The following is a 27,664-nucleotide window of genomic DNA, read 5'->3' as shown; positions in this document are numbered from 1 at the left end:
GTTGTTTACTGTTGGGTACTACCCCCCTGACAAAGAGAATTCAAAAGCAGTTTTAAGGAAAAGATGACAAATGATTTTAAACAGAGAAAGAAATTCATGACTCTGCACTAAGTAATTTTGCATGCCACATTTAAGCAGGCTTAAGCTAACGTTCAGGCCAACCTGTGGTTTATATTCAAATAATGCACGCAATGGGGAGTTCGTACTATAGTCAATTCTGTGTAGCTAAGAGGCAAAGCATATTTTCAATTTCCTTAGTAGCCCTTTGCTAAAATCTAAATAAGAGCCCTTTTCCCTTTCATAACTGCCAGGTAAATATAAACAACTTCTGTTTATGTAAAATGCCTTACTTTCTGCATTTCATCAACTAACCGGGAGAGCGTCTTTAACTGTTTATTTTGGAGTTACATGATATCTAATTGGTAGGAAAGCAAGCACTTTTCCCTCATATGTTAATACCAAGCAATTTAATCTCTTTTAAAAATATTTTCTAAAAGAAATACTCTTTTAGGAAACAAAGTGTTTATGTCTAATAAAAACACTCATTGTATTTTCTTCTGGTGAAACGAATCATCCCAGTTGCTTTGCTTTTCCAGACTATGGCTCAGTTGAATGTGGCAATTACTAACCAGTGGCATTAAAGGTAATAGCATGTTCTCATGGAAATTAGTATGGAGACGGTACTCATGCTTATGTGTCTCAAATAACCTCAATATAACTAGTGTAGTCTTGTAAACATTACTTTCTCTGGCATTCACTAGTGCCTTCTAAAATTATTTTCAGCTCAACACGTTACTTGTTTGTAGCCTTGGTTTTGCATCTAAAAATTATAGCTTTAGCTGTAACTCAAGTAAAAACTCAATTACCTATTGCCAACAGGCAGGAGGAATACACTAGCTTGGAAAAAAAGAATGTTTTCCAAAAATATGAATCCATGTGATATGGACACAGTGCCAGAGTTTACAGGGAGTGGTGTCTGTTTTGTCCACCTCATTGCTGTCATTATAGAATGACTCACAGAAAAGCCAAAATACTATGTACTATGAACCTTCTTAATATCAATATTTTATCATTTTAGATGAGTTAAATTAGAAACTCAAAAGCCCTCAAAGTGTACTTGAACAAACTACAGGATGCTTGTCTGTTTTTTTCTTCCTTCCTTTGTTTTTTTTACGGTTCCACAAAACACTGAAAATTGCCATGCATTCCTTTGGATTAAATTGCTTTTAATTTGTGTTGGACAATCAATGTAAATACTGTTTTTAGAGCAAAACCATACTGAACTGGTTTTTTATATGGGGATTATAAATCTCATGAATTTAGAGCATTGATAAATTCCCATGTGCCAATTGTAGGTAGTTTCTTTATCATTCGGATCTGTTTTATCTGTTGGTTTTTGTGGTAAAGTTGGTTGAAACTTCAATATCCTTCAAATGTACAATATTGAGATGATAGACAAACAAAAAAGAAATGTATTTTATCCTAGCTCCGAAGGCATAAAGTAACTTATGTGCATGTCATAAACTTTCTTCGTCTTAATGCTACAGCTGGTTTATTTCAGACCATTTATTTGGTATTACTTTAAAAAGCTTTAGCTATGAACTATTCCCTCCAGCCTTGTTACAAATCCCATAATACAGCTTCAAAAGGAAAGAAATGTGTTTCACCTTCTAAGATCCTGTCCCATTGCCCTCCCTGGCTGGGCCTTTTTACTTTTTTGCGATCCTTAGGGCAACTCATGCTGGTAAAATGGAAATGTAAATTATTGTGTTTGCAGAGAACGAGCTGTAAAGTAGTGCAGCTTAACACGTGTGCATGTGTTTATTATCTGGTTTTCTTGACACAGCGCAGTCACCCTGTGTGTTGCCCTTAATTATTGGTGTGAGGGGATTATGTGCCTTGCATCCTGACTCACCTGATTTCTGGAATCTCTGGGGTCAGCAGTTAAAAATCAGCAGCTAAAGCTCCCACAGTGAACAAGCCATTTTACTTGGGGATGTGTGTATGTGTATGTGTATTTACACTTGTACTGTTTCCCCAAATGCCTTGTGGATACAAAAGCTATTTTCTTGAGTTTAATTAATCACAATAAATTTGATTGATTTTATTTAGGAATGACTACTTAATTTTCAGATTATTTAGTAACACATCTCTCCCTAGGGCCATCAGGTTTTGAAGGGTAACTTGAAAGCACAATTTTGAGGTTTTTTAAAGCCAATACTTATTTTAAATAGTTGATACATTGCTTCTGATAACTCATTTTATAATCTTCTCTGTAAAGTCTGATGTCAGTAAATCTTTCACAAAGTGATTTCCTCAAGTTCACTCAGGGAAGGCATTTGTAATTGTTAACCAGAAAAAAAGGATTATTTAAAACTTATTTTTAAGTATTTTGTTCTTGAAAAAGAACACTAATTTTTCTTCTTTTGTTACCATTTCTTTACCTTACTATTACTAGAAAAATAAAGCAAAACTTGTTGAACAAGAATCATAGCCTCCATTTGATGTGAGTCTTCATTAAAATGTAACCAAATCATCTGAAGAGCAACAAAAACCGGACCCAGCTTTATTTCCTAACAGCCTTAGAATGTCTATGGTTACTTTTCCTGTTCTTCTTACTCCAAAACGTTTCTTTGTATGATAGTTTGAAAGTATGTTAGATTTCCTTAATCAGTTTTCTTCTTTTAAGAGTAAAGTGTTTTAGCACTGACATTACTAGAAGACGTTTTGGTGTAGTAATATGTTGCAGTAGACCACTGTAGTAAAGAATTGACTCTGCCCTGTTTTTATAAGAAGCAATAATGTTTATAATAATGGCAAAAACATGTAAACTGATCTGTGAGCTCAAAAAATTGTCATTTCTGACCCCAAATTCTGTGTCCAGGAAACCTCAATGATATTAATAATTTTGAATAAACCTTCTTACATAAAAATACTAATGGTGACATGTGGGGACACTAGCTACATAACAGGCACCCATATTAGACCCTTTAGTAACAAAGTTTCAAGAACTTTCTTTTCTTTGATGTCTAGCTAAATACTTTTGCTGAGCTAGTTCAGATAGAAAAACTTCAGAAGCTATTGCACACAGAGTTTGCCCAAAGCAAGGGCAAAGGACTTGCCGTTTCCCCATTTCTACCGGTATTGACTCCCCAGTNCTCAAAAAATTGTCATTTCTGACCCCAAATTCTGTGTCCAGGAAACCTCAATGATATTAATAATTTTGAATAAACCTTCTTACATAAAAATACTAATGGTGACATGTGGGGACACTAGCTACATAACAGGCACCCATATTAGACCCTTTAGTAACAAAGTTTCAAGAACTTTCTTTTTTTTGATGTCTAGCTAACTACTTTTGCTGAGCTAGTTCAGATAGAAAAACTTCAGAAGCTATTGCACACATAGTTTGCCCAAAGCAAGGGCAAAGGACTTGCCTTTTCCCCATTTCTACCGGTATTGACTCCCCAGTCTGTCAGTGTCCTCACAAAGTATCCACACTTTGCCTCAAGACAGAGTTGCTCCCCTTTACAATGTCAGTGTCAACACCAGGAGGAAGTAAAAGCAGCGTTGGTTAGCTGGTCTTCTCCTATGTCCTCCTTCCCTCCCTCACCCTACCAGGTCATTCAGCTGTCTCACAGTCATCTGAAGAAGTAGTGAGTGAAATAGTTTTTCAGTAGCATAAATTATTCTTATGCATAATTAGCGGTGTAACCATGGCATTCACAAAATCGTACCATAGAACCACATGCTGATCATGTGTAGCCAAACTCTGAAATCCTGGGCTAACTGGCCTAATGCACACTGTGCTGAAGTCTCTCAGAACAACTGCTGTCATCACAGTTTCTACACCGCTGTCATGCAAACCACCACACTGACACAAAGGAGCCTTCAGTTGTCACAGAACATCCGGCTGTAATTTGGCCAAAAGCTTCTTTCAGCACAAAGAGATATGAGAAACGATGAGGTTATACTTTATTTGTTACTTGAGGATAAAATAATGATTCAATATTCTAGTGTGAGTAACAAAAGATATATCATCATTAAACAGCTATGTCCCTTGCTAAAACAATGTCACCAATATTTTTTCTAACCAATCTTACCAAAATTAAAAAGAAAATCAGGAATATCAATACATATACTATGGGAGTTAAATTACAATTCTTTTTAATGTTAAAGCATGTTTATGTACTTTAATGACTCTTAAGTTCACTTTTAAAAATTTTAGTTTTCTTTCAAAGAAAGTTTATTGAACATTTCAAATTGCTTCTGATATGAGCTGTTTTTCCAAACAATAAGAACCATATTAATACTAAACAAAATCCACAATGATTCTCCTATCTTTTGTCTTTGCTATTTTGGTTACAGAATACCATGAAAAATCTCCATGTTTAAAATAATTAAATTAATAATTATAAAGATTTATGTTCAATAAGCTATAATATAATTTATGTTTGGAATTTAGCTCCTTAGCACCATTATTAAGCCAATAGAGAATACTTGCCTCTAACTATGCTGAAAAGCTACACGGCAAGATTTCAGTCAATTGATGGTATATTACTATATGTATGTAATGCCCATGTTATATGTACAAAACTTCACAGCTTAAAGTAGAGCTATTATGGCCACGGAGGATTTTGATTGTGACTACTCTGAAAAAAGCAGAATAGTGTCAGACAGAAGACATACCATTTTATATCCTTCAATTAATTTATCTGTAATTGCAGCAATTATCAAACCTTATAGAGGTATTTTTCACAAAGTTACATTTATTGTCAGATGTGGTATTGTAATCAATACTTGGGTACTCTCTGTAGAATGATAAAGGTGCAAGAGGGTGATAGAGTTCACTCACTAGTGAACTAGTAATGCTGCAAGTGAACTAGTAATGCTACAAGTAATGCATAACTAGTAATGCTACAAGAAAGCATTACTGGACTTACACAATTCTGACCCACCTTTTTCTCCTTAAGATCCCCCTCTTTGAATGTCCATTTCCCTTCTAGTGGTTTTGCAGAGAAAGATCACCATGGTTCCTTTTTATGTTTCATTATGGGAAACTTCTTTAATTAAGTTGTTCAACACTTAGTCCAACCTCTGTCTGCTGATTTCTGTGATATCTCAGAACAAATGAAAGATTGGTGCACTTTATAGTAATGAGTGTTATTTTTAACCAATAATGTTATAGAATTTGTTCAAAAAAGGTTTTACAAATTCAGCTACAATAATGTTTCTTCATCCTTCCCTTAAACAGTAAAACTCCCAGGTCTCAGAACTTACGTGGACCCACACACGTATGAAGACCCTGCCCAAGCAGTTCATGAGTTTGCTAAGGAATTGGACGCCACCAACATCGCCATTGACAAAGTCGTTGGAGCAGGTAACCACCCCAGTAACTCCCACTGCCAGCCTAGAGCACTACTCACGAGTTTACAACTATGAATGACGATCCTCCCTGAGATTGTTCCGGTTCTCGGGCCTATACGTAGTATGGGGCAAAAGTAGGTTTACAGCTGTGAGTATAGGAACCACAGAGTTTATGATTGTATTATTATTTACTAATCATTATATTATTTTCCATACAAATAACTGTAAACCTACTTTTGCCCCACCCTGTATATCTTTATGAAAAAAGATATCTGATTTTATGATCGAAGGCAGGCAACAAATGAATAGAGTATTTAATGGAACTTAAGGATTTCAAAGGTGGCAGATCTTCAGACTCACAGTCAAGGGCCAGCTTTTTGTTTACTGAATTTCAGAGGCAGCAGCAGCAGCTCAGGCTTCCCATGGGCTTCTCATGGCTATGCTGATCAAGTGTCACAAAGACCGTTTCTCTAAAGAGGGATAGCATGATAAAAGTGTGTTTTACCTTAAATAAGCCCACTAAGTGGCATTTTGGATTTGTGAAATAAAGGTAATTTTAGAATCCTCCTCAGAATTTAAAAACTGTACAATACAAAATCAAATCATGAATGAAACGGTTTAAAAACCCAGATTTTCATGGCAACTACTTTCAGTGAGTAGTTGAAATAATTGAAATGCTCCATTTTAATACTTACTTATAACTTTATATAGCATCAGTTGTGTTGAAACTTGTTTCCATACAGATATCTCTTTAATTTATTCATAAAATTGCTGTACCATAAATGCATAAATAAATATCCATGGAGTGATTATTTACAGCTGTTGCTTATTTTCAATGATAATTATAGAAATGTATAAAATAACAGTATTTTACACACTCGGATATGAAATATGAACATCCACAGTACATGCAGTGTGCAATTCAATAAAACTAATACTGAAAAGTAAAAATAAACAATACCATATAATAATGGTTTTATGTCATCTCATTCTGGTTTTAATATCACTCCAAAAACAAACACAAACTAGTTATGTGGATGTGGAAAATAGAATGAAAGATGGAAAAATTAGCTCGTTGAATTCATGCATAGCATACTAGAACACATTTTCTGTAACTACTATATTTATAACCAAAGCTTCTTTATACAAATGTGCATGTAATTTTCTCTGATTCTTTTTCTATGCACTGAAGCAGTTTTTAGAACTCAAGAATTGTTTATTTACTATTCAAGAAGGATAGATACCCTGAATCATTCATATTATCTAAATAAAATGATAATTTCAAATTTTCTCCTCCAGAAGGAGACAACTTGGGGTGGTCAACATACAATACAGTATACAGATGATGTATTACAGAATTATAAAAATATATAACTTTCCCATTGTCATATCATCTTAAAAGTCACACATGTAGGCAATATTAAAATATTCAGCTAGTGATTAAAAAAACAAACTAGAGTTACTTCTTTTCTCCACACTCTAATACTTAAGAATAAATAAATTTACCATGTACCTATGTTTATTCAGTTAAAACAGTTATATATATTGATCACTCCCTTCCATTGGTTCAGCTATGCTTTGAGCTGCTGCACTGTGCAGAGGGTTTTGGTCATTTTTCAGATGTTGCCCTCAAGACGCCTCTCCATTGTGGAAGCTGCAAAAGCATATCCCACATAAGGACTCTCAGTCCTCAGCCGGAGGGGAGGAAACACCCACTTGTGTACAAAAAGCCAGTGTGCAAAAAGCCAGACAGACACATTGGAAGCTGAAATTTTTAGACTGTCCTCATGAGTAAAAGTTTAGATATGCAGATGTTATTCACAAAGCCAGACCTCTCTTACACAGTGGTGTGAAACAAAGCACACTCATTAGAAATGCTATCTGATGAATGAGATAAAGAGAAAGCCTACCTACACAAAAATCACTTAGTAATCTCTTATGAAAGTCTAGGACAGATACCGTGTTTTTTTTTTTCTTTTTCTAGAAAATTAGATCTTTGAAAACCCCGTTTTCAGGGTTTTATAGGCAATGTTCTCATTTGACTCATTAAAGACAACAAAGCAGTGCCTGTTGGGTTTGCAAACAGGTATACCCTTGAGGTGGTTATGCTTTTCCCAGAAGATTTTAGTATAATATGTGCACTCAATTCTAGCCTGTCTTGATTAGCCTTTAAAGGGTTTGTCATTATCAAGATAAACTATAAAATCAAGATTTTGAAACATTTTGTTGTAAAATTTTAAATATCTACAAAAATTGATGATGCTGTCCAAGAATCTGATTAGCAACTTTCATCTACTGTTAAAAGGCATAATATATTTTTCAAAAATATTTTATTTATTTATTTTTAGAGAGAGGGGAAGGGAAGGAGAAAGAATGGGAGAGAAACATCAACGTGTGGTTGCCTCTCATGTGTCCCCTTACTGGGGACCTGGCCTATAACCCAGGCATGTGCCCTGATTGGAAATTGAACCAGTGACCCTTTGTTTCACAGGCCCGTGCTCAATCCCCTGAGCTACATCAGCCAGGGCTAAAAGGCAGAATATCTTGGTCAATGATAGAAATTGTACTGTCAGTTAAATATACAGAAAGAGTCTATATGGGCTAATTTTCTAATTTTCAGTCAAGGATTGTATACAAAGAAATGGATATAACAAAATTTTAATTTTGCATCCTAATCTAACCATTATTTCAAAAATTAAATAATGAAATGTTCTGAAGGTACAAAATATTTACTTAACTGCTGGTCTTTGCTAAGCCTTGATATATATTTCGTTTTATTATTTTTTGTTAAGGATTTTTTATCTTCATTTCACCAGATGGGGAAACAAAATCTAAAAATTTGAATAGCCCATGGTCACATAGTTATAAATTAGGAAACCAAAATTAGAATCTTGTATTTTCCAACTTCAAAGTCCATGCTATACATTGATGATCACAATGGGAGCTTTTTCTAAACTTTTGTGAGGATCAATTCGATAATTCATGTGCAGTGCTTTGCTAATATACCAGCTTGATATTATATATATATATATATATAATTTATTTTCAGAGAGAGGGGAAGGGAAGGAGAAAGAATGGGAGAAAAACATTATTGTGTGATTACCTTTCATGTGTCCCCCACTGGGAACTGGCCTGCAACCCAGGCATATGCCCTGACCGGGAATCGAACCGCTATCCTTTACTTCACAGGCCTGCGCTCAATCCAATGAGCTACACCAGCTAGGGCCCAACTTGTTCTTTATATATTTTTGTTATGATTCTTTTATTTAAAACAGTAGAAGGAGAATGGGCTTTGAGACTAGTGCAGAAGGTCATTCCAATTAAATAAAGTACTTTTTTCTCTAAAAAAAGTTACTTTGAGCAATTTTATACTGTGCATATTAAATCAGAATACAGTAGTCTAATTCTCATAAACCACACTTTATTTCAAAAGACAATCTGCTGCACTTATTAAATTAAAAATCAAGCTGTATTTTACCAAATGATCTCCCATTAGCTATGATTTCACATAACAATAACAGAATCTACATTTTCTTTTTTATAGCTGCAAAGTTAGCTGAATAAGACCGTGTAAAACTTGGCCAAATGGGAAGATCAGGCATTACATTCCCCCAGTCTGTTCATTTTTAACAGTTCTTTTAAGTTTTTATAAAGAGAATTAAAGTAATATTTAGCATTTCTCTCTCTTGTATAATATATTGGTGACCATTTTTAATATCATGTAATAATAATATTATTAAATTTTATAATTTTAAAAAGTTAGCATTATTGAAATACCGCTTCCTGGACTTTGAAGGTAGAAATAGCTGTACATGTGTGGAGCTATCCCAATGAGAACAGAGAAAGAACTATAATCAGCCCAAACTCTTCTCTTTGATCTCCCTAGTGCGGTTCTCTTATAATATGTTCCCCTTTAAAATACGTGTACGATATAATATGAGATTAACCTTGCTATTGTCCTCCTCATCACAACCATCTCTTCTTACATTAAAACAGTAGTTGACATTTTGAAAGCACTTTTACATTTATTCTTCAATTTGATCTAACTCTTGAGAGGTAAATCAATAACTTATTCTTCTGAGAATGGATTTGAACTCAAGAGGAAATAGTGATTAACATTCAGCATTTACTATGTGTCTGGCACTTCTCTAAGTGCTTTACATACATTATCTCCTTTGACTGAATGAAATCCTTGTTAAAGACACAGTTTGTGTTCCTATATGATAGATAAGGAAACAAAAGCACAGAGAGATTAAGGCACTCACTCAAAATCACACAGCTAATAGGTGACAGAGGCAGAATTAGACTCTAGATGATCTGGTTCCAGAATCCATGCTCTATCCTACACCCTGTACTGTCTGTCCTGTAAACTGACAAGTGACTTGTTGGTTAGAATAAAGGGTGGTGGCATCCCAATTGAAAACATGATCAATTATGACATGTTGACTTATGATGATGGCAGAACTTTCAGAAAATGAAAATTCATTATGGGTGCCTCCTTATAGTTTGCCTAAAATTAATGTATACAAAGTAAACTGGACTTCTGGGAAGGTTCTTACAGCCCTGTATAAGGATAGAAATTCATACTCTTTCTTATACATTCTAGCAATGATTTACTTTGCATCATAATTTTTCCTCTTGATACACACCTGTAATAATATATCCTCCATTGGATTTAAGAAGACTCATGACTGGTCTCAAGTTCTGGCTCTGATTCTCCCTATCACACTACAGAACACTGTAGCTACAAAATTTGCTCTTTCCTATATTTCCTCAAAGGAGAGAAATTAGATCTGCCTTGTTTGCCATTACATCTATGCTTCTCACAGTGTCTATCACACTGGTGCCAATTGATGAGTATTTATTAAATAATGTATGAATAAATGCTTTTGGAGCTTAACTAAATTTCAAAAGTTACAGCCCATGTCATTGTTTTGAAAATAGGGGTGAGACTGGATTCCTAAGTAAGGCTTATGTCTGGGGAAGTTTAGAGCTACCTGGAGAGAATCAAGTCATTTTTAGTGATGAGCAAGTAAATAAATAGGGCAACTTGCTGCTTTTGTGGGACAAACCATGTACTTGGACAAAAAAATTACAGAAACGTTGCACTCAGTGACTCCTTCTCTCTGGCTGACCAGTGAATGGGGCCTGCAGCTCATGTAAAAGCTCACAGTGAGAAGATGGGACCGCAAATGTTATTCCATTCCTCAGACATTCTAAAAATTGACAGTGTATTTTAATCTTTTTCAGAAAGACTTCTTATTTGATATTTCAAAAACATTTTCAACATTGTATAAAACCGAGTAATAATCCACACATCATTAAGACTTCTTCACGAATACAGAGCATGACATGTGTGGCGCTACTTTGTGGTTGTTCTTATTTATGGCAGCAGTGGGGACAGAGAATGAATGTCAAGGGTCTCTGCTCTCAGGTAGCTAAAAATCTGCTGAAAGAGCGAATCTTTCCAATGACAACGTATATAAAGATAGTGCTCAAACTAGTTCTAGGTAATGTTCTACTGATCATGTTATGCTATTTAAAAGCCAGCAACACTTTGTAGTCAACAAATTCTGGATTAATTGTTCATTTAAGGCAAACTTTTTTAAGACATCAAATCTAAGAAAATATCCCCACAGTGATTTCATAGATTAAAATGTAGTGTTGTTTATTTGATATTGTTGTATCATTGTTCTCCTTCCAGAAGCCCAGAGAACTTTACAACTAGCTTGTCAGTAATATAATATAGTACTGCTTCAATAAAAGGTATTGATAGCAGATGTTTTCCTTTTCAGAGAGTCTGAGTGTATGGTTAAATCGGCCCTCTTAATAAAAACAGAAGAGTTTAAAAATCTGAAATTTAATCCAATGCACAATGCATAACATTTGTGCTGGTCTGTTGATTCCCTGAGGAAGCAGTAGCTATGAGAACAAGAAGTGAAAAGTCTCATAGATATAGTTTTCAACTGTCCTCTTAGTCTTTCATACTGCATTATTCTATGTGCTACTTCAAAATGTATGAGGCTTATCACGAGGTCCATTTACTACTAGAGTGTGGCTGCCTGGAGGATCTTAGGGAGTGTTCAATTACCAGCTTCCAAAGTGATTTGAAATATACATCTGAAAACCAAAGGTATAAATATTTTGAATGAAATTGTTAAGAGGAAACAATTGCTATTAGAGTTTATTGCATAAGTTTTGTTGCTGTTTTGTTCTTTTGCATTCAAACAGGTGAATTTGGAGAGGTGTGCAGTGGTCGCTTAAAACTCCCATCCAAAAAAGAGATCTCAGTGGCCATCAAGACCTTGAAAGTGGGCTACACTGAAAAGCAAAGAAGAGACTTCCTGGGAGAAGCAAGCATTATGGGACAATTTGACCATCCCAATATTATTAGACTGGAGGGAGTTGTTACTAAAAGTAAGTAAAGTTGTAAGATCAACATCTGTGTATGTTGAGCAGAGGTCATTTAAACCTGAATTGAATCACTTAAGAATTTGATTTTTTATAAGTGTCTAACAGTTCTAACAAAAAGACCAGTTTAACAATATCATACCTTTCTTTGACAGAAAAGCATTATGCTGAGTGAAATAAGCCACGTGTTGAAGGACAAATATCATACGGTCTCACCTTTAACAGGAAGCTAAACAACAAAACAAACAAGCAAGCAAAATATAACCAAAGACACTGAAATAGAGAACAGGCTGACAGTGACCAGAGGGAAGAGGGGAGGGAATTTCAGGGGAAATAGAGGAGGGATTTAGAGGAACATATATAAAAGATACATGGACAACAACTGAGAAGGGTGGAAATGGGAGGGAGGGGAGAGCATGGGGGGTGGGATGGGGTGGAAGTAATAGACAGAAAATTGTACTTGAAAAATAATTAAATAAAAAAATATTTAAAAAAAACAAAAAAAGAAAAACAGATATTTAACTAGTATTATATTGACAATGATCTTTAAAAACCCTTAAAATGTTTAGGAGCTAACCATTGGGTTCTATTAAGATATGCTGATTTAAAAAAAGGGACAATATGAATTTTCTACAACTTTCTGTTATGTAGAGCTGCAAGAAACAACAATGATTCAATTTGGACAGAAATTGTCAGGAACTCCCAGCTAGTTGTCATTTCTTTTGTTGTTTACCAGCTTCATTTAAGCTTCCAGATCTTTACCAAGCCCTCACCCCACCCCCTGCATACTGGCTTTAGGAAAATTATGGGACTTTGTGGAATACCTCTGAGCTGTAAAGAGTGGGACCACATTGGACCCAAGGCAGTTTCTTGGTTGTCTGTGGATTTCAAACAATTCTGATCTACAGTCCCAGGTGGATTCTTGACTTGTCTGTGGAAGCTCGAGCTCACAGCCTGTGATAGAGATCTGAATTATTTCCTTGATAGTTTCTCCAGCCAGACTCAAAAGGAATCCCATGAGGCAACTATGTGATTTTTGGCTCCAATCCCGAATGAAAAGCTCTTGAGAATGCTCTGGGATTTTTTTCCTTAAGATTTTAGAGCACAAAATGAAGAATAAGCTAAATTGGCAGCAAACTCTTTAGAATGAAAGGCAACATAGCAGGGAATTTGGCATCTTTAACTCATTGGCACCACATTTGCATATTTTGTGGTTACCAATAGACATTACACATTATATTTTTTACACTGATATTTTTCTTTAACATTACACAGAGCACTTTCCTAATGGTAGTAATGCCTATTTGCATTTTAGTGTGACTAAAAAGGCAATTTCTTCCTCAGAAAAGCATGATTTAATTGCAGTATACCTTGATATCCCTTAGAGTTTTCTTATATAATAAATAGGATTAAGAATTTAGCAATGTAGGAGAACTTAATCATAAAATAAAAGCTATATTAAGTCATATAAGAATAATTTTTCTCCATACTACTAAAAATTAGGCCATACTACTAGCAACACTGAAATATTTTCTGACACAAAAATCTTTTTTTTTAATTTTTTAATTTATTTAATTATTTTTCAAGTACAGTTTTCTGTCTATTACTCCCATCCCAAAAATCTTTTAAAAAAAATTTTCAATTGATAGTCAAAACAGTATGGTAATACTAAGGACTGGGAAAATGTATGAATCCTCTATTCCTTCATGGTTAGATCAAACTACATCACATGGAATAGACTGGTGTCTCCGTGGTGCTTTAGGAATCAATTAGCCATTATTCTCCCCAAGAGCATCCCTACTATGTCACTGTTCTTCTATTTCAACCCCACTGGGAGAGGAAATGCCCTTGAACTTATGTAGCCATTCTTCTTTTAACTCTCAATTTTTACACCACTTTCTTTATGAATTGACTATTATGTGTCTGCCATGGTACTATGGAGATTATTTTATATTTACTACTATCCTGTGAATTAGATATCATGTAATTTTACATTTGAACAAATGGTAACTAAAGAACAAGCAACTTGTCTAACTAGAAAGTGTTAGATATGGCATTAGGAACTTGATCTGTTGGTTTCACCTTTTTCATCAATTCTAGACAAAAGATGTTTTTCTACTTTTTATCATTGCATTTGACTTATTAATTCATAACTTCAATTATCTTCCATAAAATTTTCAATCATAACAGGACATGCCTCAAAAACTTTCAAGAACTGTCTGGGGTAATTAATAAACTTTAAGAACTAAAACAAAATGTAAACTCTTATAGAAGCCAAGATCCATGTTATTTGATAATTAGTGATTAAAACAGAACCTGGATCAATAATAGGTTCTTAATTTACCTGTGTTTGGGAGTAAAAGCTTGATTGAATGAGTGAGTGTGTGAATGAATGAATGAATAAATAAATAAATAATAAACAAAAGAATGTTGTCTGCTACCAATAGGCCTTTCATCAGTGTTGGTTCATGTACTGAATGCATGTCTCAAAGTGGAATTGTGTAACTGCTTAGGCACTCAGGGAGCAATGGAGGAAATGACTACATTTGAACAGGGGCAGAATTATCACCCAATTCTCCAACATCTGTAACTACGAAAGCATAAGATGTACATAACTATCAAAGTAAATATTAGGTTTACATTGAAACTTATTGATAGCCTCTTATTTAGTACCAAGTGTGAGTGGGATTTTTTTTTCTTCTAGTGTTCAGAATTCTTGCAGAAAGGTTGTTATATTTTACTAGTTGCTTCTTATAATTCATTTACTAAGTGATAAGCAATATTAAACCATAATAATTTTGGCAGGTTTTATTGAGATATAAAAATAAAATAATCAAATATAAATTATGGTCACTTAGTAAAGAAATCCATAAATCAATCCTCAAACCAAAATGCAGGGAACAAATGTATTGAGAAAAGTATAACCTTTAAATATTGTTGGTAATATGCATTTAATGACTTTTCAAGTCTGGTTCTGTAACTTTCATATGGATTACAACTGCCTTATTGTTAGGGTGAAAGTTCTAAATTTGATCTATCTCCGTGGTCAAATGGGCATGCAAGAAGCTGCCAAATCTGACTGTACAATTCTCAGTCATCTCATAGTGCAGGTATTATAGACCATGCGTTAGATTTTGAGCTTCTTCAGTGGCATATTTAAAAGCTCTAAGTTTGGCACTCTGTAACACCTGAGAGAAGATAGAAATGCCTTCGAATAAAATTAATATGTAGCATTTAACATAAAAATAAGACAGTTTTGTCACCAGAGGAAATTATTCAGCCCACTTCTATCATTTTGTCTCTTGAGATTACATAATAGCTAAAGCAATCTACCTTTGAAGTCCAAATACACTCATACACATACATACACACAACTAAGGTGATACAGAGCTTACGACTCAATGAGAAAAACTGTATTTGAAGAAAAAATATAATTGGCATTTAGATTAATAACGAGAGGATCAAAATTCAAGTCCTGACTCAACCATACTGATAACAAGACCTCTGGTCAATCAGACCACTCACAGAGACTCACTTCCTTCACTTGCAGTATGGAAATAGCAGTTCTATTTTACTATTTCCGGATACTTTAAGATCAAATAAGACTACATAGAAATACCTTATTACATGGGGTAAAGCCATGAAAATCTAAGTTACCACTTCTGGTGAGTCTGAGATTTTTACCAGTTAATATGAAGTACAGAAGGAAGAGCTTGAAAACAATTTCTTTTTTTTTTTTTTTGCTCAAAGATAATTCTTTCTATTGTTGCTAATAAATATGTGCTCTGAAGTATGAAGCCTATTATAATTTAATATTTGCAACTCATTTAGAGGAAGCCCTTTATTTGATTATAATATTTTCATTTATTTAAATTGAGTCAAAAACAATTTAATGGTACATTTTGAGCCTGATGCTCTTAAACAAGAGAAGGCGAGAGAGTCTCTGATCTCAAAGTAGCAGAAAGCTGAGGGCACAGTCTCTCCTCAGAGTTTGGCACTAACAGGTACTATCAATTTTAGTTAAATTTCAAAAAGATGAAACTTTTCTAGAGCAAATGTTTGATATTTCTGCCATCACACCATTAGTCAAACAATGTTCTGGCTCCAAAAAGGCCTGCATTGGCCACTTCTCACTTAGTGAAGTAGAAAGAATTATACTAGACATGACTGTTATGTTTTTATTGTTATTTGGGGAGGAATTATTTACTGAAAATTTAAAAAAATAATATGCAACTTAACTATAAACTTGCATTATTAAGGAATGGCATAAGCAGAATATTAAGATGATTTCTTATAATTAACACATTTCTCTATTTGTGCAAACATCCACTTTACACATGCAAAAACAAACTTATTTATTTGTTCCTACCTTTCTATCTTCTCCACATATGACAAAGAAACATTACTGGAATAACATGTCATTCTTTAGTGGCAATGCCAAATGCTGGCTATTTTCTGTTTGCTTCTCTTCAAAAGTTTTCTTCAGCACTTATCTCAAGGGTACTATACTCCATGTCACATTCTTTTTTTTAAACAGTTTGACCACTTTTATTTGTTTTTATTTATTGATTTCTATTTTAACGTATTTATCGTTATTCTATTACAGTTTCCCAGTTTTTTCTCTCTTTGCTCTCCTCTGCCCATCCCATTCCCTACTCCAGCAGTCAATCCTCACACCACTGTCCATGGTCATTCATACAGGTCCTTTGACTGGTCCTTTCCCCTTCCTGCCACCATTATCCCCCTTCCACCTTCCCACTGGTCACTGTATGTTTGTTCCATGTTCTTTTTTGTTCTTAGTTTATCTTATTCATTAAATTATTTTTATAGGTGAAATTATATGGTATTTGTATTTGTCTCTCACCAATTGGCTTTTTTTCACTTAGAATAATATCCCCCAGTTCCAGCCATGCTGTTGCAAAATGTAGAAGTTCCTTCTTTCTTTCTGCTGTGTAGTTTTCCACTGTATAAATGTATCACAGTTTTTTTCATCCATTCACTTACTGATGGGCACTTAGGCTATTTCCAGAATTTGGTTCCTGTATATAGTGCTTCTATCAATGCAATCCCTATTAAAATACCAGTGGCACACTTCACAGATCTAAAACAAAAATATTTCAAAAATGTATTTGGAACCAAAAAAGACCATGGATATCCTCAGAAATCTTGAGAAAGAAGAATAAAGAAGGAGGGATCACAATACCTGCTATCAAACTATACTACAAGGCCACTGTAATAAAAATAGTCTAATACTGGCATAAGAGCAGACACATAGATAAATGAAACAGAATATAGAACCCAGAAATAAACCCATGCCTTTATAGTCAATTAATTTTGACAAAGGGGGCAAAAGCATACAATGGAACAAAAATAACCTCCTTAATAAGTGGTGTTGGGAGAACTGGACTGGTCCATGCAAAAAAAAAATCAACCACCAACTTGTACCATATACCAGAATAAAGTAAAAATGGATAAAAGACAATATAAACCATGCCACCATAAAAAACCCTAGAGTAAATCATAGGCAGGAATATTTCAGATATCCCATGTAAAAATAATTTTGCTAATATACCTCCTGGGGTAAAGGAAATAAAGATTTAAAAAAAGAAAAATAAATAAATAAACTGTTCTAACAGTTCAGCCAGATTTAGTCATCAGGGGGTGATAAGAACAAAAGGCTGCTGCAGGCATTTAGTATTAGGAAATTAAGGCTTCTGTAAATTGGGTGGCTATATTCCTCTCCCAGTCCAACTACCAGCTTTATTATTTGTTAATAAAATACCAAACAAAAGACCAGTCTCCAGATAAGGCAAAAATAAAAAAAAGTAAATAAACAAATGGGACTACATCAAATTAAAAAGTTTCTACATGGCTAAAGAAACCATCATTGAACTGAAACAGGAATGACCATATGGGAGAACACATTTGCCACTGATACTTTGGACAAGGGTATGACCTCCAAAATATATGAAGAACTCATACAACTCAATAGCAGGATGACAAATGATGCAAGTAGAAAATGGGCAAAGAGCTCACTTCTGGTCAGAATGGAAGTGTAGGTAGATGTGCTTTGCCTCCTTGCACAACCACAAGAAGAATACAATTAACCTCAAACAAAAAGCACCCAGCACTGCCACAATACTGAACTATATGGAAGTCTGACAACCAAGGATTTAAAGAAGACAATTTCAGTCATAAGGGTAGGAGGGGTGAAGTTATGGGGCTGGGGTGGGGAAAGAACATGCAGTGTAGCACGAAGAGGCAGCACAGAAGTGAAATTGTGTTCCCACACTCACATATGGTAGATAAAAATTGGGTAGAGATATCTGGGGAGGGAGCAAGCTCAGCCCCAGGCCAGACCACCCAACCCAGAATTCCAGCACCAGGAAGATCAAGCTTCATAACTTCTGGCTATAAAAAAATGAATGGGGTTTGGGGCAGAGGAAGAAACTGCTGGTTACTCAGGAGAGCGCATTTAAATGACCCATACAGACTTAGAATATATGCAACCCACCCACTCTGGGAATCATCACCAGGGCAACCAATAGGCACATATGGGAACTGGGTAAACTGACTGGAAATGGGCAAGTGCCAGGCAAACCTCCAGAATCCAGGCAATATCATTGTCCCCTCTCTGACCCTTTTCCCTGCACAGAGCCACAAAGTGGAGAAGAACATTGTCTTGCCCTGGTGAATACATAAGGCTCCCCCCATACAACTTAACAGTTGTGCTAAGACATAGAGTCACAGCAGCTCTACCTAATACACAGACACAAACACAAGGAGACTGACAAATTGAAGTGACAAAGAAATATGGCCCAAAGGAAGGAACAGAACAAAACCTATCAGATGCAGAGTTCAAAAACTGGTGATCAGGGCACTCAGAGAATTCATGGAGTATGGCAAAAACATCAGGAGAGTAATGAAGGTTACACTAAGTGAAATAAAGGAAAATCCACAGGGAACCAACAATGAAGGGAAGAAGGCTGAGATTCAAATCAACTAATTGGAACATAAGGAAGAAATAAACATTCAACCAGAACAGAAAGAAGAAAGAAGCATTAAAAAAACAACAACAATAACAAGGAGAGTAAAGGATTCTTGGACATCTCCAACAGTGCCAACATCCAAATCACAGGGATGCCAGAAGAAGAGGAAGAGCAAGAAATTGAAATGTGATTTGGAAAAACAATGAACAAAAACTTTCCTAATTTGGCAAAGGAAATAGATGTGCAAGTCCAGGAAGCACAGAGAGTCCCAAACAAGTTGGACCCAAAGAGGTCCACACCAAGACACATCGTAATTAAAATGACATAGGTTAAATATAGAGAGAGAATCTTGAAAAGCAGAGAGTTACCTACAAATGAGTTCCCATAAGACTCAGCTGATTTCTCAAAAGAAACTTTTCAGGTAAGAATTATTAAAAGTGATGAAAAGCAAGGACCGATACCACCAATACTACTCTGTCCAGCAAAATTAGTATTTAGAATGGAACAGCAGCCCTGGCTGGTGTAGCTCAGTGGATTGAGTGCGGGCCAGTGAACCAAAGGATCAAGGTTCAATTCCCAGTCAGGGCACATGCCTGGGTTGCAGGCCGGTTCCCAGCAGGGGACACGTGAGAGGCAACCATACATTGATATTTCTCTTCCTCTCTCCTTACCTTCCCCTCTAAAGATAAATAAATAAAATCTTTTAAAAAAAGAATGGAAGGGCAGATAAAGTACTTCCCAGATGATAAAAATCTTAAGGAATTCCTCATCACCAAGCCCTTATTACATGAAATGTTAAACGGACTTATCTAAGGAAAAGAAGATCAAAACTATGAATATTAAAGTGACAACAAACTTACAACTACCTGCAACTGAACCTAAAGAAAACAAGAACAAATAAACAAACAAGCAGAACAGGAACAGAATCACTGATAGGGAAATCATTTGGAGGGTTATCAGCTGGGTGGGAGAAGAGGGAGAATGAAGTACAGGAATTCAAGTGGAAAAAAGTACAGGAATTCAGAAACCTAATTGGTAGGTACAAAATAGACAGGAAGATGTTAAGAATAGAATAGGAAATGGAGAAGCCAAAGAACTTCTGTGCATGGCCTATGGACATGAACTAAGGGAGGGGACTGCTGGAGGGGAGGGGAGTACCAGGTGGAGGGGGACAAGGAGAGAAAAATTGGGATAACTGTAATAGCATAATAAAAAATTTACTTATAAAATGAAATGAAATAAAATGAAAATGGGCAAAGGACCTGAACTGACACTTCTCCAAGGTGGACATTCAGGTAGCCAACAGACATATGAAAAGATGTTCAACATCACTAGCCATCAGAGAGTTGCAAGTTAAAGCCACAATGAGATATTACCTCATTCCTGTCAGAATGGCTATCATTAATAAATCAACCACCAGTAAGTGAGGGTGAGGATGAGGAGAATAGGGAATCCATGTCATATTCTTAATAGATAATGTATACTTGTATTTATTTTATTAGTAATTTATAAAAATAGTTTATTAGAATAATCAATTTTGGAACTTCTGAACACAAGTTATCATGCATTCAGGGTTGTAATTTGATAAATCTGTTAAGACCATTTCCACCTATGTGTCCACATCAGCAAAACTGAGGAAAATCTCTACTTAATAAATGAGAAAAATGAAGCAGAAAATGCTATTTTTATAGCCTGAAGGACTTTCCTTATTTCTTTAACACCGTCCACATATATCTCTTTGCTGAGTTGTCCCTGTATGAATTACAAAATACTGTGTTGCATATTCCCCTTAATCATTTAGATAGGATGAGTTTCCGATAGTTTTGAAAGATGAGACTGAACCTAAAAATTTGCCATACTATGACTTGCATGTGCCCAAGGACTGACCTTAGAAAGTGCTAGTTAAAACATACAATAACTATTCTAAATAAAGAAGAAATATAACTACTACTTGTACAATAACTACCTTAGTAGTTCTGATCTTCTACACAAACTCTGGCAGAAAGGGAAAACAGAAACACCCCTAACTCACTAGGCTAGTGATAGTGTTGATACCAACCCACATACGAATATTAACAATAGGAAAATAATGGGTCAGAGTTAACACATGAACACAAGTTCAATAACATCAGAGTTATTATAAAGCCATGCCTAGCAATGTATTGAAAAAATACTATATCATGCCCAAGTATGGATTATGTTAAGAATGCAAAGTTGGTTCAATATATAGATTTCAAGAAAGTCACAACATTAATAAATAGAAAAGAATAGACCAATCTCAATAAACACAGAAAATATGCAAACATTTTAATTTAAAATGTTTTCTTATCACATAATATATAAAAATATGTATGCTGATAAATGCATGTAAACACCCCCCCCGCCAAGTCAAACAAACTCACAAACATTACATTCAACAGTGAAACATTAAAAGAACTTCTTAGGAGTTGAAACAAGAAGCCTGCTATTATCACTTTAATTTATTACTACTTCCTAAGGTATTAATTTTTAATATATACATAAAAATAAATAAAAGATAGAAATCTTGAAACAATAAAAACTAAACTGCCCTTCAAAACTGGTCATATTTTGATTAATATATTCATTAACTGTCACTGAACTTATGGAGCAAATCAGATCTATATGGAATAACAGAAACATCATTCCTGTCTTTAAAGTATTGAATTTGCTTCAGGTTAGCATAAATAAACTTAAAAATTTAGTCAGCTGAGTGCAAAACCTTTGATGTGTAAACATTGGAAGTGTATAGTTAGTTAAGGCAGAGTTGGAGAAAGCACTTTTTAGCCTCATTTTGAAGACAGAAATTATCCTTAGCCAGCCTGAGGCGACAGCCAAGATGATCAGTTGTAAGTGGTACTCTGCTAGGTGCTGAGTACAGAACTATGGGTAAAATGAAGTTGGCCCCTGTCCTCAGTAACTCATCGACCAGTGGATATAATAAGGATCATTCTTAACAAAAATAATGTCTTGATTAAAATCAAATTTTGAAAAGATTGTCCTGTACTTTACATAATTTAATGGAAAACTAACAGGAAAATACTTTAATTCAGTGCAGCACAATATTTCTATCAGTCAGTTAGTTATGGCACCTGAAAATTTATAACCAAAACCTTTCTTTCTAATCAAAGATGATCCAAGACTTCCTTCCTGGAAATAGTGAGGCATATTTTGTCAATTCTCTTCAATTTCCTTTTTCCTGCTTAAGCTTTTCTGCTTCCACCCTGATTATGATTACATGATAATAATAATGAGTGTGTGTTGCTAAGGTCAAATATTTTGATTGTATAAATCACACATAATAGAGTGTGTTTAAGACTTTTGGAAATAAGACATGTATATATAATCACAATAATTGTTGATAGAATTTAATAGTTTTTTTAGAAATGAATTAAACTTTAAGATTTATAATATTTCAGCATTGATAATTTTTGTTTTCACAAAAATACTTTAAAGTAACATTTATTTGATAATTGCAATAAAAATTTCTAGTTATTGCTATATATCACATTAATCATGCTCTTCTTTTTATAGAAAAGGTCATTAGAAATATGTGATGAAATAGTACTGAACTTGAAGTTCTTACACATTTTGAATCACATTCCTCTGTTGTCTAACAATAGCTCAATGATTAGTAATATCTCTGAGCCACTAGGGATATTTGGTGAAATGAGCTATTGTGACAAAATGATATGCTTCCCTTAAGACTTTGGTTATAAAAATATGATTTTATCTATATTCAAATTATTTTAAAAACAAAAGCCAAATTCTACTGCAAATCTTGTTTTTCTAATTTTTGATTAAATATTCTTTCAGCCAGTCATGCACCAATAATTTCATGTATTCAGTATGTATTCTCAGATAGATTTTAGAATCTCTGTAAGCAGTAAATATTGTAGGCTCTTTTTTTAATTAGAAGATTTTTTTTACTTTTAAAAAAACTATATTACATTGTTTATGCTATTACAGTTGTGACAATTTCTCTTCTTAATCAAAATACTTATGAAAGAGTATGCAAAACTGAAAAGAAATACATTGCATCATGTGAAGATATTCATGAGCTGGTATTCATCATGAGCTGGTATTTTATGACTTACAACTATATTTCACATATGTTAGAACAAGTTTCCTCCAGTCTTACATCTCTTCCTTTAACCACATTCATCATCATCAAAATCACAAGGGAAACCAAGTAAAGATACTGCTTTCCAAGGTAGAATATTTGTGATTCTGTTTACTCTTTGTCTGTACATTGGGTTTGCTGAATCTTTGAACTTAATGTAAAGCACATTTTTAGACTTGCCCATTTTAACCAAAGTGTTTATAAATACCTAAATTATAGAGCTAAATGCAGCCTGATCTGGTTTCTGAATGGTCATGAGACTTTGTCTTAATTGGCTGGTTTGATTTTTCAGCTACTTTTATTTCCCTTGCCAAACGTTTTACTAGACATGTTAACGAGAAATGAAGTGGTCATAAGGCTGGCATCCAGAGGAAGAGAGATAAGCAAAGGTTTGTGTAGCACTGGATACAAACCCAATAATTGCCCACTGTAACTAAGAGTTGCTGCATGAGACAAAATATCTGTGCCTACATTCATGGTATGCACTGAATTTTGATAAGTATTATTGTTCATAAAATTGTGTTACAAAAGGGACAAAGAAATGTATAGTTATTTATAGAGAATGTGCACGTGAATTTCATTCATTCATACACACATTCATTTACCATTCACCTCATTTCAGGTCAGATCTTTTGAATCAGCTTTTAGGCATTTAATTTTCCATTTCAGGAGAGAGAGGTTTCCAGGGAAATACTGAAACTTCTCTTTTTTCTTCAATATTTTCAAAGCTCAATTAGAATTTTGAAGAAGCAAGTTCTTGAGGCTTAAAGTTTTGGCTAAAATGAGGTTTCAGACATTATCATATACAATGTATTACTCTATATAACTAAATCACTCTGTTAGTGGAAAAGAGATTGAGGTATCAATTGATTGTTACACATATGAAAATTATCAAAGAAATTTTATAAAATTTAAATTTTTGGTCACCTCTTAATAAATAAGATACACAACTTGGGATTACATTCAAGTACTAAATGTAGGAATTTTAACCACCACAGTACTAATACATAATTCACAAAAGAGTATGAACTAAGAGTTTTCACCTATGAAAATAACAAATCAAAGAAAGCTGTTTCTATCATCAGGATGACAAACTAAATGATATAGAAGGATCTTATGAGGAAAAATATGTATACTCATCAATTAGGTGTGCATAGATATTTGCAAAAAATCTATAATTTGTTCAAGGTCTTACATCAGTACTTAATCAAGTCTTAACTCAGGTGTTCTACACATGGAAGAGGAGTTCTTTTCCTTCTTTTTGTAACATGATGGTTTCATAGTTAAAACAATATTATAGCAACAATAAAGAAAGAGAATTACAGTGTGGTAATACTTGTAGGCTTTGAAACAGAAGACAACTATGTTGAGTATCCACTGCTAATTAATTGTGTGACCTCCTCAGCAAGTTTCCCAAACTCACAATATTTGCAATGGAGGAAACAGTAAAATGAGAATAATACATTATTACTAATGCATAGGGTGATGTGAATTAAGATAAAGTGATATAAAGTACTAATATACTGTTACATGAGTCTAAAAATAGAAAAATTACAAGTGTTTCCTATATGTCAAAAATATAAATTTTAATATATTTTTTCTATTTAAAATATTTATTTTGTATTACTCATTTTCATAGTTGTTATCATAATGCATGTAGAGTTGTATGTTTCAGCTCTGGTTCATGTAAAATTATTATATAACAATTTCTTAAAGTGTAAGTCTTCAGTCATTTTAATTCAGAATAACTATAGAATTGAGACTCAAAATTGACTAAATCACTACCTATAGTTGAACGTTTATTCTATTTGTAGATCTTTATATCAGCATATTTAATGCCTATGTGTCTAATGTGTTTTCATACCTTAAATATTTCTTTCGGGATGAACTTCCAGAAGTAACAGCACAGTACATTCAGGTTGCAATTTTTTAGCGTTATAACTTGTCAATTGTGTGCTGTTAAGTTAATTTGTTATTCTCTATATATCTTAGTTTTCTTATGTGTAAAATGGGAATGATAAATAAATTAGAACATGTAAAACAATTAAACAATTATCTTGTATATAATAATTACTATCTAAATTCATATAAATGCTTGTTAAAAGATGTAATGGTATTTAAGTCCACATATTTCAAAATGGTTATTATGAATTATTGCCAACAGTAATTTTAATTTTATTTTCCTTTTCAACATAGCATGGATTTTATAATTTTAATGCATTAAGTGGATACAGATAAAAAGATTAAAATCATTAGTCTTAATTGTTCTGTACAATTCACATGTTGAATCCAAGACGGAAGGACTTTGAATTACTTGTTTCTGGCTAACCAGTACAAGCAAATACTTAGCACATAGCTGTGTAAATACCTTTAGAAAGTGTAAATGATTGTGGAATTATTGGTTGTATCTTGAGCTTGAAGACAGAAATACTTGGTTTTGTAGATGAGCTAAAATGTGATTAAAATGAAGAAAAGTTTGTGTTCATGGAAAGCCATGCCAAATGAGCCAATTTAGATATCATAGGTTATGGGCTCTTATTCTGAAAAAAAAAAAACCCTTCAATTTATAGAAGAAAATTACTTTCTATTGAAATTTAGTTTTTAACTACAACTTTGAAAAATGTTTCAATTTTTTAACTCCTCAGGTGCATCAAAATGTATTATATAATTGCATATATAAGTATATAATTATATAATACATATATAATTGCTCAGGTGTGTCAAAGTGCATTATGTATGTTTACTGCATACTTGTTGAGATCTATTGATGATTATATATTTAATTTACCATATACCTAGGTAAACCAGTTATGATTGTCACAGAATACATGGAGAATGGTTCCTTGGACAGTTTTTTACGTGTAAGTAGAAGGTTTTTATATACATTCACATAGATCTCATATTTCTTTCTATATATCTATGCACACACATACATAATATGGAATGAATTACTGAAAATATTGGAGACGACCTCTGATATTTTGCCAAACAATTAGATAATCAGACTTCAAGATAGAATTGAAATTTGCTGAGACTAAGTAACAAGAAAAAGACTGCAAATTGGAATCTTTATCTTGAAGCATCCAAATGTTAATGGTTTATATTTTTTAAACAAAAGTGTTCAGTCTTCTTTGGCCTTTTCATATTGCCAAGATTTGCATCAGTTAAAATAACAATGAAAAGTAATCCTGAAGAAAGACAGATAATATTGATGTAAGAAATACTCCCTTTTCTTTATTTAAAGTAACCTGAGATGGCTACATGATAAAAGACGATTTATCTCTCACATAGTGCCGTCCACTCAAAAAATAATCTTGTGTTACAAGGCTAAAGTATCCACAATTTAGAGATGCCATTTTGGAACAAATATGATGAAAATACAAAAATTTTACACTGTTAATCACTAGTTACTGTAAGAGCTAAAGAAAGGCACAGGCCCTATCCTCAATGTGCTTTCAGCACTATGTAAATAGAGATGATAGATAGATGATAGATAAACAGTACAATTCATTATCATGGAGGAAATTTCTAAATGTTGTATGAATGAGAAATTATTAATTTTATTATTTGTGAACCAAATATAAATTTTATTAGAAATTGTTTTCCTAAATATATTTCAAAAACATATTTTTCAAAATAGTTAATCAAATCATAATAATATTATTTATTTTGTTTTATTTTTTAAAGTATATTTTATCGATTTGCTATTATAGTTGTCCCATTTTTCCCCTCTTTTCCCCCTCCTCCCTGCACTCCCATCCTTCTGGCACCACCTCCCCTTAGTTCATGTCCATGGCTTTTCCATTTTCTCTACTATTTTTAACCTACCCCTGTCTATTTTGTACCTACAGATTATGCTTCTTATTGTGCCTTTTCCTGTACCTTCCCCCCACTCTTGCCCCTCCCTTCTCCTCTGGTAACCCTCCATGTGATCACCATTTCTATGATTTTGTTCCTGTTCTAGTTGTCTGCTTAGTTTGTTTTTGTTTTTAAGGTTCAGTTGTTGTTGTGAGTTTGTTGTCATTTTACTGTTCATAGTTTTGATCTTCTTTTTCTTAGATAAGACCCTTTAACCTTTCATATAATAAAGGTTTAGGGATGATGAACTCCTTTAGCTTGCCCTTATCTGGGAAGCTCTTTATCTCCCCTTCCATTCTAAATGAAAAGCTTTGCTGTTTAGAGCAATCTCGGATGTAGGTCCTTGCCTTTCATGACTTGGAATACTTCTTTCCAGCCCCTTCTTGCCTGTAAGTCCTCTTTTTAGAAATCAGCTGATAGTCTTATGGGAGCTCCTTTGTAGGTATCTTTCTCCTTTTCTCTTGCTGCTTTTAATATTCTCTCCTTATATTTAATCTTCTGTAATTTAATTATGATGTACCTTGGTGTGTTCCTCCTTGGGTCCAATTTCTTTGGGACTCTCTGGGCTTCCTGGACTTCCTAAAAGTCTATTTCCTTGGCCAGATTGGGGAAGTTTTCTTTTATTATTTTTTCAAATGAGTTTTTAATCTGGCTTTTCCTCTTCTTCTTCTGGCACCCCTATGATTTGGATGTTGGATTGTGTTTAAAGTAATGCCAGAGGTTCCTAAGCCTATTCTTATTTTTTTTGAATTCTTATTTCTTAATTCTGTTCTGGTTAACTGTTTATCTCTTTCATCTGTTTCAAATTGTTGATCTGAGCCCCAGTTTCCTTTTCTTCACTGTTGGTTCCCTGTACATTTCCTTCGTTTCACTTTGCATAGCCTTCACTTCTTCCTCT

The 27,664-nt window shown here is 34.0% G+C and overlaps 1 protein-coding gene across 1 annotated transcript in view; it reads left to right on the top strand.

Annotated features, from left to right (window-relative positions):
* EPHA3 (EPH receptor A3) overlaps window positions 1-27,664 on the top strand; it is a 344,437-nt gene that overhangs the window by 272,958 nt on the left and 43,815 nt on the right. The window contains exons 10-12 of the mRNA XM_037059003.1: window positions 5,255-5,380; window positions 11,599-11,784; window positions 25,708-25,769. Of these exons, the coding sequence (XP_036914898.1) occupies window positions 5,255-5,380; window positions 11,599-11,784; window positions 25,708-25,769 (374 nt within the window). The remainder of the gene's footprint in view (window positions 1-5,254; window positions 5,381-11,598; window positions 11,785-25,707; window positions 25,770-27,664) is intronic.

The sequence above is a fragment of the Sturnira hondurensis genome, unplaced genomic scaffold (genome assembly GCF_014824575.4).
Source record: "Sturnira hondurensis isolate 20B ecotype Veracruz unplaced genomic scaffold, ASM1482457v3 Scaffold0010428, whole genome shotgun sequence".
Classification (NCBI taxonomy): Eukaryota; Metazoa; Chordata; class Mammalia; order Chiroptera; family Phyllostomidae; genus Sturnira; species Sturnira hondurensis.
The sequence above is the reverse complement of the archived record's forward strand: the minus strand, read 5'-3'. Positions and strand labels throughout refer to the sequence as shown.